Source organism: Argiope bruennichi, chromosome 5 (genome assembly GCF_947563725.1).
Source record: "Argiope bruennichi chromosome 5, qqArgBrue1.1, whole genome shotgun sequence".
Lineage (NCBI taxonomy): Eukaryota > Metazoa > Arthropoda > Arachnida > Araneae > Araneidae > Argiope > Argiope bruennichi.
The window spans coordinates 61,255,685-61,270,518 of NC_079155.1; the positions used below are offsets into that span (position 1 = coordinate 61,255,685).

General features: G+C 28.9%; 1 protein-coding gene across 3 annotated transcripts in view; it reads right to left on the bottom strand.

Moving 5' to 3' along the window:
• The window catches only part of LOC129968789 (prostaglandin reductase 3-like), a 43,242-nt gene that overhangs the window by 13,515 nt on the left and 14,893 nt on the right, over positions 1-14,834 (bottom strand). For 2 of the 3 annotated variants that reach the window (XM_056083038.1, XM_056083037.1), the window contains exons 2-5: positions 11,366-11,513; positions 10,962-11,049; positions 6,416-6,520; positions 195-293 (exon numbers count right to left, since the gene is read on the bottom strand). In XM_056083038.1, the coding sequence (XP_055939013.1) occupies positions 195-293; positions 6,416-6,520; positions 10,962-11,049; positions 11,366-11,496 (423 nt within the window). In that variant the 5' untranslated portion in view covers positions 11,497-11,513. Of the gene's footprint in view, positions 1-194; positions 294-6,415; positions 6,521-10,961; positions 11,050-11,365; positions 11,514-11,632; positions 11,775-14,834 lie in introns of those variants that run through there. The other variant, XM_056083036.1, reaches the window with a different exon arrangement.

The following is a 14,834-nucleotide window of genomic DNA, read 5'->3' on the forward strand; positions in this document are numbered from 1 at the left end:
CAAGGTGGAATTCTCATCTAAAGATGGGTACATGAAAATGAGTAGAAGTGGGGAAAATCTTTTAAGAGTAGGGGAAAAAATGGATCCACATAATTTATATAAAAATAATTTCTATTCTCGTTTTTTATAACTGCATATTTCCTCAGAAAGAATTTTTTTACAATTATTTTTTCAAAGAAAAAAAAAGAGATTACTTTATCTAGTCCTATGGCTGCTGTGAGACCGCTCACTAATAAGGTAAGATAACCAGGATTTATTTCTGGTACAGGAATAACTTCAGCTGCGAGCACACACTGAAAAGAAAATTATGAAATACAAAGAGTAATGAATTATTTTTTGTAAAGAAATCTATTCATAGAAATCATTCATTTACAACATAGTTAATTACTAAATGGTTTCATTTTGTGTACTAAATTGATATATGTTTTGGAATGATTTGTTTTTTTGATTTAACTTAAACTCATGAAATAACTGAAATGTAATGAATTTCGTTTAATTTTTTTATCAAATTATATAATTTACTAGCAGACCCGGCCACTCGTTGCTGTGGCTAAGGTTTTTGTTATATTACATAGTAGTAAACTATTCAAGGGAAACGATAGGAGAACACCAATCATGGGGACCACCATGCTTTTTTACACAGATGCCATTTGTAAAAAAAAAAACATGGGGACCTCCATGATTGATTTTCTACTACCGTTGATATTGAGCAAAAATCAATACAAAAAAAAATAAATTTAAATTTCTTTATTTTTTGTTTTTAAGTTTGTAACAAATGAGTACATTACAAAGTTGTTAGTAAAAAACACGTAACACTTAAACTTATAAATGAGGTAGGTAGGGCAAATAGTTTTAAATCTTTTATTAATGTTTATTAATAAAAGATTTAAAACTATCTTAATGTTTATTATTTTGAATTATAAATACTTTTAATTTCAATTTAATTTAGCCCTAATCGGTGCACAATATTTTTGGTTAACCTGTCTTTAGCTAACTCAAATAGATTTGACGGTTTTCCTACACGTGAACATGCAACATATAGTTGCCCATGAAAAAAACATGGATTTTCCAAATCTAAACCACAAATGGACATTGTTTGGCCTTGAGACTTATTTATAGACATGGCAAAAGCTAAACGAATTGGAAACTGTAACCTTTTGAAGGGTATCGTAGATTCTGATGGTATCATCCGAACACGTGGCAACAGGACCACTTCTCCTTTAAACTTTCCAGTTAAAATGGTAGCTTCAAGTATATTTCCGGTGATCTTTTTGATGACTAAACGCGTACCGTTGCATAATCGAGATGGATTCAAATTACGCAGGAGAATAATAGGTGAACCAATCTTTAATCGAAGGTTATGTGGTTAATTTTGTCAACATCAACATTTTTGGCTGCCAAAATAGCCCGATAACTGAGCCAGTTATGATTCAAGTAATTACTCAGTATATCCGGAAAAATACTCTGAATCAATTCATTTTCCCCTCAAGAACAGTGCAGAAATTGTCTGGCAGTTTAATGCATTGCGTATTTGGTTGCAGTTCTATTTTACCGCTCCCAATATCTAGTAATTGTTCAGAAAATATTTGTGCTGATGGATCATTTTGCAATTGTACGCGCATGTTTATGGCCAATCGAAGTGTTTCAACACTTCGCCATAAGAATGATAGTTTTAAACATGCATTTTAATTAAAGATTGTTGAACAATGAAACACTAATAATTAAAAAGCAAGAAGAATTGCACTGTATTACTTTTACTATAATATGAATTCAATTTATACTTCAGTCTAAATAACACGTGGTCGGCTATGCTAATACCAAAAATTGAAAAAGTAAGAACAATTGAATTTCATTGTATTGCGTTTACTACGAAATAAATTTAACTTATACTTTAGCCTAGGCAGCACGTGGTGGTTATGCCATTAAATTGTAGCTTATGTGAAACGTTGGTACTTTTAACACAGCGCCATCTGTTAGAATACTTACTCAATCCAGTCAACAGATACCGCCATCTGTTAGAATCGCTTGGAGCTAACAGATAATTGTGACTGTCAAATAATGAACAAATAATTTGTTCCTTCTTAAAACCTTCCTTCTTAGTATAAACCCTTTATGATGTATAATAAATCCTCTAACTTCAGTGATACCGATTCTGGCTTCCTCAGCTTAAAGGAAAGATTTTAAAAATAAGTTCTATATTCCACACATGAAGTTGCCATGAGATTTATTCCGTCATTGATACATTTGTCTGTTGCAATAATTCAGAATTCATTTACAAAATGAAATCAGTTTCAAAAACATATATTAAATAATGATAAGCATTGTAGCTGAAGTGAATGATAGCTGAGTTGATGATAGCTGACATAACTTGATACGTACATGCAGTTTATTAGTAAAGAAATGAAAAACTGAAACGATTATTGTAACCATTTTTTATTATCATATCTTCAATAATTTATATAAAAAAGATTAAATTTCATTTAGCATACAAATGAGTTAATATTTTTTTATTATCCGATTAGAGGAACTTATTATTGGCTCGTTCACTTACCTTTTTTACGATATGCTTAACAAAAGAAATAAAATCATTTAATTGAAAATTCAATGAAGGTAACAAATGTTATTGCCGTACAACATTTTTCTTAGTAAACATTCAAATAAAGAATCGGAATTCATTCAAAACGAAAAGTAATAATTATCCGTGTGCACCTCCAAGTATTTTTCCAAACTTCTTTATAATTAAAAAAAAGCAGAATTTTAGTATGTTATATTAATCAGTGATCCGTTAAAACGTTTGTAATTAATCATTTTCAAATAAAATATCTTATTTCTGAGAATTGCCACCGTGCACAATAATACAAAATTCAAACATAAGATCGTGATACTTTATCCGTTGCAACGTATCAAATTTATTGTATGCATTAAAAAATAATTGTGGAAAATGATATCTTATTCCTGAGAAACGTTTTCGGATAGGATCATAAATAATTCGAACATTCGGATTCGAAACGTAACGCAAATGCGTGAGTGTTTCTACGCCAGTTGGGGTAACGCTATGCAGAGTAGAAATTTTTAATTTCCTTTATTCTGTTTTATTTTAATTCAAAAGTACTTAAGAATGAATGTGAAAGATCGATTCATTAACAATGTTTAATTTTAAATGCATCAAACATTAAAAAAATAAATAGAATCGTTTTAAATAATCAGCCGAAAAATCTTAAGCCTAGCCTCATGACTCTTGGGAAAAAAAACTGAAACCGTACTCATTTGGCGGTGGGGAAAATGAAACGATTTTTTTGGCGGGAAAGTTAGTTTTTAATTAATAATTAAAATTCTAATTAAAAATTCAAAAAAAGGGCTATCCTATCTTTTAAGTTAGTTCAAACTGCACACGGTGTGCAAATTTGATTAAAATCGGTTGAGTAGTTTAGGAGTCCATCGCGGACAAACAACGTGACACGTAATTTATATATATTAAGATTAATCGTTTAATTTTAGTCTTCTTTTACAATAATAATGATGAATGCGTGTCTTTTAGTTTTTTTTTATGAGTGAAAATGTACATTACAAAGCTATTTTTTAAAATTTAATTAATTAAAATTTAAGCCTAATTTTGAAATTTTCCCTCTATAATTTCCTAAAATATTATTCCTGAAAAATAAATTTAAAAATTTAAAAATTTTATTTTTAATTATGCTAATTTAATAGTCATGCAAATGTTTCCAAATATTACTAAAAGAATCCTAATTTTAATATTGACAAAAGCACGTGATTTATGATTTGATGGAACAAAAACAAAAGTTTGAATTTAATCTTAGCAATAAATACATCGGTACAGAATGATTACCAAATTAAATTTTAAAAAATTATTAAAATAAGAGAAAAAATATATGGAAATGAAATTATATGAATAAGTAAATTTTTTGAGTTTTAAGATAATGTGAGATAAATCTTGAGAAATAATATCTTTGAAGATAAACACCAAAACTTGTTTAATTCTTAATTAACATATTTGAATTAACTTTTGGGCTTATAAAAGTTCATAGTGATTTCATCTTTTCTTAAATAAAATGACATGCGTCACATTACATCAAGACAGCACAATAAATATATTTATGTAAAAAGAACAAATAACTTTCCAATGAGAAATGTATGTATTTTGCATTCTTTTGATGACAATAGTCAGCATGATTCTGTTTTTCATTTAATTATTATTTATTTTTACTACTTTCTTATATACGAAAGAGAAAATATTGTAATCTTCAAAAAATTCGACCACGACATTTTGACAAATATCCATATCCTGAGTTCATAAAACACATTCTTACAATTTGTCTGTGATTCAAAAATATTTTGATTCGGACAAGTAAAATTTTACATGCGATCTTTACACTAATTTCTACATTTTTATCAAAATTTTAAAAAATCTATTCACAGATAGTCTGAATAAAAAGGAAGGTAGTAACTACAAAACGTAAAGAATTAGATTTAAAAAAATTAACATAGAAAGCGCAACTTTTGAATCAACTCCGTCAAGGAATTGGTTGTATTTTTTTTTTTTTTTTTTTGTACTTTCACATGTTTATAAACACAGTAACACAAAAACACAACTTAAATATATGAAATTTGGTGTAATGTTTTAAAATTTAAAGAGCAACCTCTTTATTAAATTTCAAATCAAATTTGTCCTAGCGTTGACCGACTATCAGTTTGCATTCATACAACACTATTGTCGCATTCATATAAACGCTATAACTGAAAAAAAAAGCAATGACTTGGATCAATGAAATGTTACAGCGTCTAATGTCTAGATTTTCCTCAAATTTTCAATTAAATCTATTAAACTTTTGACATTTTGTTTGTCTGTATCTTCTCAAGTATGTAAATGCTATAACTCAAAAACACAAGATAAATAAAATTTGATATATGGTCTGATTGCACTGTAGATCTGTATTGCTTTTGGTTTCAATCAGGCTAAAAAGGTATTAATGATACACACTCAATTTTCTTCGATATACAGGGTGGTTATAATTAAACTTCCTCAATAAACAGCATCCTACATTGCAAATGGCTGAAAAGATTGCAACGAAATTTGATATATAGACTATACACGAGATGCGCTCATGAATTAAAAAAAAAAATTAGTCCCAAAATGTCCACCAAAGGGCGGACATTAATTTTAACACAATAAACAACCAAAACGGAATACAGAAACAGTATTAACATTTATTTGCTAGTTTCTGATCATTTTGTCGTCGAACCACATTAAGTACAGGTAAGGAAAAAATAACAATATGCTGTTTGAGAGAAAGGAAAAAAAACACTTCAGTTTGCAGAAACCAAGAATAGATTAGGACGAAATCAGACAAGAAAAGCAGTTATTAATCATGTCCAGGACGATGTAGGGAAAGGTGCGCCATGTGACCACCATCATTCACCTACAAAATTTCAAGTCGATGGACAGTGTGTTCAATAGCAGATAATAACTGATCAGTTGTATTGCTTCGCAAATGAAGCGTTATGGAGTTCTTTAAGCCATTAAACGTCTCAACAAGATACCGTCATCATTACAGCCGGAAACATCGACATAAAACATGACAACGACTGTAAACGTTTCTTACCCAAACCTGTTTTGTATAAAGCTTCCTGTTTTTCGCACGCATGCTAATTTCGACATTTTTTCCTAGAATTGACAGCTTTTCCCGGTTTTGCATTTTATTAGGCAAAATTCTTGTTCTGGATTGTCAATATTGTTTCTGTATTCCGTTTTGTTCTTTTATTGTGTTCCTTTTTTTTTTTTTTTTACTTTTTTTTTTTCAGAATTCCGTGAGCGCATCTCGTGTATAGTCTATGCACCAAATTTCGTTGCAATCCGTTTACCCGTTTGTGTTGTAGGAGGCTGTTTATAGGGGAATTTTAATTATAACCACCCTGTACTAGATAGCACAAAGCGTTCATGTGTGGGACTCTAAAACTAAAATTCTAAGCACTTTTGGTGTTTATGATTTTGTTCAAGGTCCATAACTTTATATGGGAGAGATGGATAGAAAATTTATAAGGAAGTACCTGAGAAAGTTTCGGGAGTACTACTGCTTTTTGTTATGAAATGCATGTTACAAAAAGGTAAATGAACTATGTGAAGGTCAAAATAAAGTACCTCTTTTACTAAAAAATTGTTCTATGTCATGCATTCGAAACATACAACAATATGAGGTTGATAATAATTATGCATTTGCATCAAATGAACAGCTGAACGAACATGCAAGCGTGATATAGATTACGTCATTAGATAAGCTCTTAATTTATAAATGAAATCACATGAAACAGTTACAATATAAAGAAAGTAGTTTTTTAAATATATTAATGTGGTGTATGTAATAAAAGAATAATAATTGAAGGAAGAAAAAAATCTTACCACATATTCTGCGTATGTATTCATGTAAGAATTCATATAGGTAACGCTCTGTCCTACTTTGAAATTATCTACATCTTCGCCAATCTCTACTATTTCACCTACAGCCTATATAAAAAAAAATACGGCATTACAAAAAAAGCAAATAGCGTAGAAAAATAAAATTGCAAAGTAAAAACATTCTTCGTAACGTTTTTCAATTTATTTTGGCTTAAAATTTCTTCTATAACTAAATATCGACATTTAAAAACTAATGGAAATGATGATATTTAATTTCAAGAAGGATAAAATTCAGGTAAAACCAAGATTTCTGAGGTAAATTTTCAGCACTTAGGAGTAAAAAAATAAGAAAACTCTAAAAATAAGAAAACTGTTATCACATGATGATGATGTCGCGCTCGCATTACCACGGAAAGGGAGTGCAGGAGTTTCTGAGGGTAAAGACCCCTGAGCACCAGAGGGCAGAAGTCTGATTTCTAGCTCTTATGAAGATGAAACTCACACATTCGCTTGCACAACCCTCTTTTTACAAGGGTGAAAAACAACCATGCCCGAACCGGGATCCGAACCCGGGACGCCCAGATCACAGGGAAGATACTCTGCCCCTATGCCAGGACGCCGGCAACTGTTATCGCATAAAATATTTTACTAAAATTTGCTAAATAAAACATCTAAATTTATTTTTTTATTGAGCTAAAATTAATGGCAGATTACACCATACATTATTTCTGTTGCCAATATTCCTTTTTATCTACTAATACAAATTTCAGAGCGACTTATAAGGATAGAATTTTTTTAACCGATTTAGGCATAAAATAATTTAATTTACCACATATTTAAAAAAAAATTAAATTAAAAGAAATATTAAAGAATTATAGCATTGTGGTGAATTGAAATTGACAGTTTTGTGATAAAGGAGTCTAAATATGAGAATGTACATTGACAGGAGTGCTTTCTCAGTATTACTTAGTTACGTAATTTCTAACTAATAAGAATTTTCGTCTGTGAGAGTTGATAGTGATAGAAATGTAGATTTTGCTATCTGTTTATGGCATTTTGAAAATGAGATTAAGGCGTGCTGGTATCATAAAATGCATTAAAATATCGATTTATTTTTTTGTTATCTCTTATGATAGTTCGAATAATTCTAAATATATCTGCCTAACTCAAAAGCTATTGTTATTTAGCAATATTCGATGCTTGACTGGAAAGCAAATAATGTTGCCTCATCCAGTTTTCAGATTGTCTACTATAAAGATTTTGATAAATATGGAGTTTCAAAATACAGTTATTATTAATTTTTTAAAGTATTCTTTAAAGTATATATTTAAACAAATTTATGGAAGCAGTTCTTCAATTTTGGCACATTTTATGTATGAAATGTTCTTCTTTATACGAATAAAAGCTTTAAATTAGGAATTTTTTAAATTTAGGGTAAATTAGAATTTTGATTTAAGATTTTTAATAAAATGGAAATAAAAATATTAATATCTTTGTGTGTGTTGTGAATATATCTTAATAGCAGAATTGTGTGCTTCGTATTGTAAACTAAGTTTGATTTTTTTTTTATTACGTTACTGATTTATTTTTTATATTTACATCTCAACTCTAAAAAAGAAATATTTTCCCTATCAGAACGCAAACGATTATTTAAAAAAAAAAGTGCTAGTAAATTCGGTTAGAATTATAATATCATTAAAAATTCTTTCTTTTTTAAAGTGAAGTTGTTTTGGAATGTAAAAGATGCTTTTTCGTACTAAATAAAATAGCTATTATTTTTCATTTCATTTGGAGACATTTTTGATCATTTGAATGAATTTTAATTTTCGAAGATATCCATGAATTTGTTCATTGTTGCTGTTATTTATACTTTCATAAAATCAGCTCTGTGGTACGTATTTATTTTTCAAAATCATTTTTAAAATTAAGATTTATGAAAAATCAATCTTTCGTTTGTTTTTCGTTAGTAAGTTTATTATAAATATATAATATTTTATCGTCACAAATTCCTGTAATATTTTATGGAAAACAATTTAACATACGCTGATCAGCATTTTATAAAACTTTGCAGACAACTGTATAAATTTTATATCCTTGAAATTGGGAAAATGAAAACTTTAAATTGATATTTTTCGAAATTGCGTGTTTGTTCGTTTACAACTTTTCGAATCCTTAAGGTGTTTTTGACAATCGAAATAGTGATGTGCAATTTTTTCTGTTAACACATTTTTTTTTAATAATTGTGTATGGAATTAGTTTTAACCTGAGTAGTATTTTTTTAGTTTCCAAACCAAGGTTAGTGCACTTTTTATATTTTTTAACAATAAAAAAAATAAATAAATAGCATCAAAAAGAAACCCATATCCAGTTTTATGTAATACACTACCAGTTACTAGGGAAAAAAGTTTTATAAAAAATTACGTGTATTTAAAAATACTTAAAATTTTTTTTAAGTTTAGAAAAAGAAAAAAAAAATTTGAATTTTAGAAATTTAATTTTAACTTTTTTTATGGGATGGCAGTAGAATATTAGTTTATAGAATGAATATTTTAAATTTAGTTCCAGTTATTGCAAAATGCTTAGATGATATCAAATTGCCTAAATAACAAAATCGACTAATTGCCATGAAAATGCTTCCCGTAGCCATTTTTATAAATATCATGGATACGCAGCTATTTTACAAAACAAACTCAAATAAATCAAGTAACTTATGTATCCTTTTCAAGAATCACTAAAATTAGCCAAATTCTGGTGTCAATTATCGAAATAAGATTTAAAAAGATAATTAAGGCAATTACATTCAAACCTCAAATACCGTATACAGAGAAATAATGCCAACACTCTCACATTATTAAATTATCTTTTTATTTTGTGTTTTTTTTCCGTAAAGTATTTAATTTGAACAATCTAATAAAAAACTAAATCATTTGGTAGGGGAAGGGGGGCGGTAAGAGATTCATACAGGTTTACCATTATATGTAATATGAATGTAAATACTAATAGCTAATAATTACATTGGTATATTATTTGATGTTGGAGTTAAAATTTAATTTACGTCATAATTTTTAATTTTTACAAAAATTATCAAAGGAATTCAAAAATAATTATTGAAGAAATTAAAGACAATCACAGTAAGAAATTTTTTATCAGTCTTACTATTGCTTGTTACAAGTCGTGATGGTTTTTTAAAAAATTGCTAGTTATAATAAATTAGAAAATTTGAAAATAATTGCAATACGTCTGTGGTGAACATAAAATTATTTCATATATTATTTCAAAAGTTTCAACAGGGTACTCAAGCCTTTGCAAGAGAGGATTTTGAAGAAATAATATGGAATTATATGCAGAATATCCATTCAAATCGTAACCTACTATATAATTTCTCAACCGTTAAAGAAAGGTATACACAAGTGATTGGAAACTCTAAACAAGCTATTCTTTATCAAACAAATTAAAGAATAGCTTTTTTATGCTGCTTGAATCAATAAATGCACTGCTAAAATCTGCAAAATCTAAATTTTATACTGTCTCTCAATCTTATTAATTAGTTAAATTTAGTAAAATAAATCTTGACACGTTAACATTTTAAGCAAGAAAAAAGTGTTATTCTTATTCGACAAAAATGGAAAGACTCATAAAGTTTTAAAATTCTTTATTTTTGATCACTTCAAACCATTTCGCTAATCATCTGAAGACAGATTCGCTAATCAATGGAAAGCATTTCTCACAGAGGTCGTTGTATGACTTAAACTAATAAAAAAAATAATGTTTCATCACAGAAAGATTAGTCATAGAACTTTTATAAAATTATTAGTGTGTCAAGATTATTTAAATAAATATGACCAACAGGATAGAGGTATAATATAAAAATTTATTTTAGCAAATTCTCCAAATATTTATTATTTTTTTAAATAAATAATTACAATTTTTCGTAATCTTGTCTCAAATTACATAAAATTAATTCTTTAGCTATTTAGAGCATTTTTCTTATTGGAGTATATATCCCTAATGGTTAAAAATTTCCTTTTTTGTTAAAATTAGAGTGGACACCCTGTTTATAACCAAAGATACACTCAAGAAAAAAAAAGGTTTTGATGTAAATGATATGCACTATTGTTTTCCTGCTGCCTTCTGGAATTAATTAATTAATTTTTAATTAAAAATTTGAGCAAATAATTTTTTAAATATTTTTCCATGCGTTGTTCATATTTATCTTTATCGATTTTTCGTAAATGCTGTTAAAAATAAAATAAATCTTGTAGAATAAGGTTGACTTTAAAACATCAGTAATTTGGCTTATGATTTCTCTTTTATAAAAATGATAACATTCATGCGAATAATTTGAAAAAATTTACCTTTTTTTTCATCTAAAGCTAGAATAAAAACTTATTTTTCACTCTTCCAAACACATAAATACTAACTGGAAGAAAAATTTTAGTTTGATTTGCGCCTAGCTGGGGATAGACATCTCTTTTTTTCCTTTTGAAAATTTGATACTTTAATATAACAATTACACAAAATAATGATGTATAATTTTTTTTAAACTCACCTCAAAACCAACTCCAAATGGCGGTTTACCACTGGTGAAATATCGGCCTTTGGTCATGTTTACATCAGATGCGTTGATACCAACATATCTAAAGAGTTTATTTATTTGAGATTAATAAATATTCAAATCTTATTCAATTTATAGAATTCAAATTGGAATAAACAATTCTTATGTAAATTGGAATAAGCAATTCTTATGATATCAGTAATAAAAAAATATACGAGTAACAAGAATAGGAAATACAAAGTAATATCTATTTATTAATAATATAACACAAATATTTTTCAAATTTTACGTGATTTTCTTAGTTTACAAATATTTATTTAAATTTTATGTGATTTATTCTTCAGATCAAAATTCAAAATAAAAAAGTTATAAATAAAAAAAATATTTTTTTTCCTTACTTATTTTTTATGCATACTTCTCCTTTTTTAGGGTGACACATTTCAGCGGTCTCAATAGTGACTGCTTCACGGAAATTAGTTGTCAACGTATGCACCATCAATCTTTTGTAAGTACTTGGTTTTGCAGCCATTTTTAATCAACTGGATTCTATAACGAAATAATTTATTTTTAATTCTAAATATGTATGGCTAAATATTTTCAATCAATACCAAGAGGAATGTTTTTAAAAGATACAAATATTAAATTGAAAGAACATAGGTTATTACTTTTTCAAAGCAATTAATTAACTATAATTAATCTATTCTTAATCCACTAATGTCACCAACTGCATTCAGCTTCAAAATTATTATCTGCAACCTGTTTAAAGAAATACTCCTCTATACCTTAGTGATAACAAAAGCGATAAGAGTTTCATATCATTGTGTCATTTCAGAAATAAAAGACTTTATCAAGAAAGAAAAGCATTTATTCTGCTCTACCTACCTTTAATCTACTTTATCGTTTAAATAAAACATTACGTGGAAGAAGAAAATGTTTTTTTCAGAGTAGCTTTTAGAATAAAACAGACTCAAAAACTTTGAAGAATTCAGTTTTGTCACAGCTCTATGTATTAAACTAATGTACAATTCTGGGGAAGAAGTAAATCCGCCAAAAGTTATGAAATATCTTATATAGTAAAATAGTCTTTAAGAGTTTTTTTTTTATTTATACATGTTTCATTCCAGTACCAGTTAATTCATAGCCATTGTAATGGTAGAATATCTAGATTATATATTGTTTTTCTCTTTTTTAAATTTCATCAATTTATTCCCTTAAACATCGTTCTTCCGAAGAAGAAATTTCTCCTAAGAAAAAAGGAGGAGAGGGAGGTGGTATATTTCCTTTCCCAATATGCCATTTTCAAATAGAGAACAATTAACGAAATAGATGACCCTCATAATTACGGCAAATATTTTAAAATCACGAGGAAAATATATTGGAAAAGTTAAAAGACTACTCAAAAATAAATAATAAGATCGCAAACTAAACACGCAATTCAATAACTTCTACTTTCAGGTGTTAGACGGACCTGATGATCATGAAATGTGTTTTGAAACATGGAATCAGAATGGGAATGATTCATTATTAGTTTCTTTCCCACACTAATATTTATGAAATATTTAATTTTTACGACACTAAACCTCGAAAATCTCATTTCAAACAATTAAATATTCGACCATGAAATTACAATTATCTATATTTATATAAAGCTCAATGTGTGTGTGTGTGTGTTGACGCTCTACAGCCCAGATCGTTCGACCTACAGCTACCAAATTTGACACATGCATACCTTGGAGGTCGGAAAAGTGCACCTGGGGTCCCTTTTTTTTAAATTTTTAGTTAGAATTTTAATTATTAATTAAAAACTAACTTTCTCGCCAAACAAACTTTTCATTTCCCCACCGCCAAATGAATAAAGCTTGAGTTTTTTTCCCCCACGCTAACGAGGATAGGCTTAACATATTTTCGGCCGATTATTTCAAACGATTCTGTTTATTTTCTTAGTGTTTGATGCATTTAAAATTAAACATTGTTAAATAATCGATCTTTCAGATTCATTCTGAAGTACTTTTGAACTAAAATAAAACAGAATAAAGGAAATTAAAAATTTCTAATCTGCGTAGCGTTACTCCAACTAGGGTAGAAAAATTCAAGCATTTGCGTTACCGTAACTGGCGTTGAAAATTCACGCATGCGCATTGTGTTCTGATGGTGACAATTCTATTTTCAATGGATATGGACTTGGTTTTGAAGGTTTAACATGTTTCCTACCGATTATTTTAAACGATTCATTTTATTTTCTTAGAGTTTCATGCATTTAAAACTAAACATTGTTAATTAATTGGTCTGTTCATGATGAATCTGAGAAAAATTTGTAGAAAACTTCTTGAGATATTACATAAATTAAGAAAGATATTCTTTAGTGCCCATGAGATTTAAATACTCAGCGACTCTGTTTTCAGTACTCATATTTAAAAAAATGCTTCGTTTCAGTAAAAATGTTCTTATATTAATTGCAATTTAAACATTTCCACTTTAATTTAAAGCATAAATTCTACGGGAGCTAACAGAAAATTAGAGCGATACATATTACGTTGTGGCTGAAGGCCTTTATATTATTATGAATAAATTATATGACTATCAAAGTTTGAAGTTTTAAAATATCTTGATGAAGAATCTATAAAAGTAGGAATTGTGCAAACTATTTAATTATTAAAATTTTAACGAGCATTAAGATTGGCGAACTGGCTGGTCACCAAAGGCGGCGAATCTACAATAAATCAGACGTGGTGTTTATTGTGGTTTAGTGTCGTAATAACCAAAAAAAGCTAGCTACATTGCATCAAACACAAAGGGAAAATTCATTTGTTATTGCTACTATAGTCCAATAACCTCTTTCTTATGCATGGTTTTCAGTTAATTAATCGACAAACTCAAAAGTTTGTTAGTTACAAGAGTTGATTATTTATTACAAGAGTTATCGGAAGTAGCGGCTGCTGACAACTACAACGAAATAAAGCGATTTCTGGAAGCCCTTGAAGATACCGCATATATTTTTGATGTCTCCTAAAGCGACGGCAATCCGCCTTATGAGATTCTCCGTTGTGTCATTAGGTGTCGCATAAAACAGATGCAGATCCAGTGAATGTGGTGGCCAAGCAAAGAATCGCACATGCGCAATCTGCCTTCATGGATAAGTAACACCAAAGTGATTACGAATCTTGCGGGGAAAATATGCGGAAACTCCATCAAGAATTAATCGTATGCTTTGCTGCACTGCAGTTGATACACTTTGCAATATTTCCAGGAGAATGTGTGACAGAAAAATAACGTACATTGATCTGTTTAGGCCTTCGGACAGCAAGTATGACCCCAAGATATAATCAGCGAGGAATTCTGCCTACATGTGATTATAAACTTCTCTTGAGAGTTTTAAGGTACATGGCCATAAGAATTAACCATCATCCATATGCATGCATTTACTGTGTTGGCAATGCTTTTTGGACTCAGAGCCTGCATTTTTAGCGATATTCATCCTCATAATGAGATTTTTCACACCAAGTTCTATTACAATTTTGGTTACCCTTGATTTCTGCTAAAAAAACATCTGAGTTTGTCAGCCCATTAGCAGAACACCCTGTATATGATTATCACCGCTGCCATGTGATTATCACCGCTGGAAAGGGAAATCTGCAAGGTGTCTAAATGGATGCTGAATTACGATAGACCAATGATCAACCATCTTGATATATACTTGGCGACGAATTAAATGACAAAAATGGAGGTTCTGTAAATTGCAAAAATTATAACTCTTTCTCTATTAGGAACCGAAATGTAAAAATTCTTTAAGAACATCCCATGAAACATCACGAAGACCACATAAGTGCAGCCGTCCAAGCGAACATCTGTTTCCTCTCTTGCTAGTGG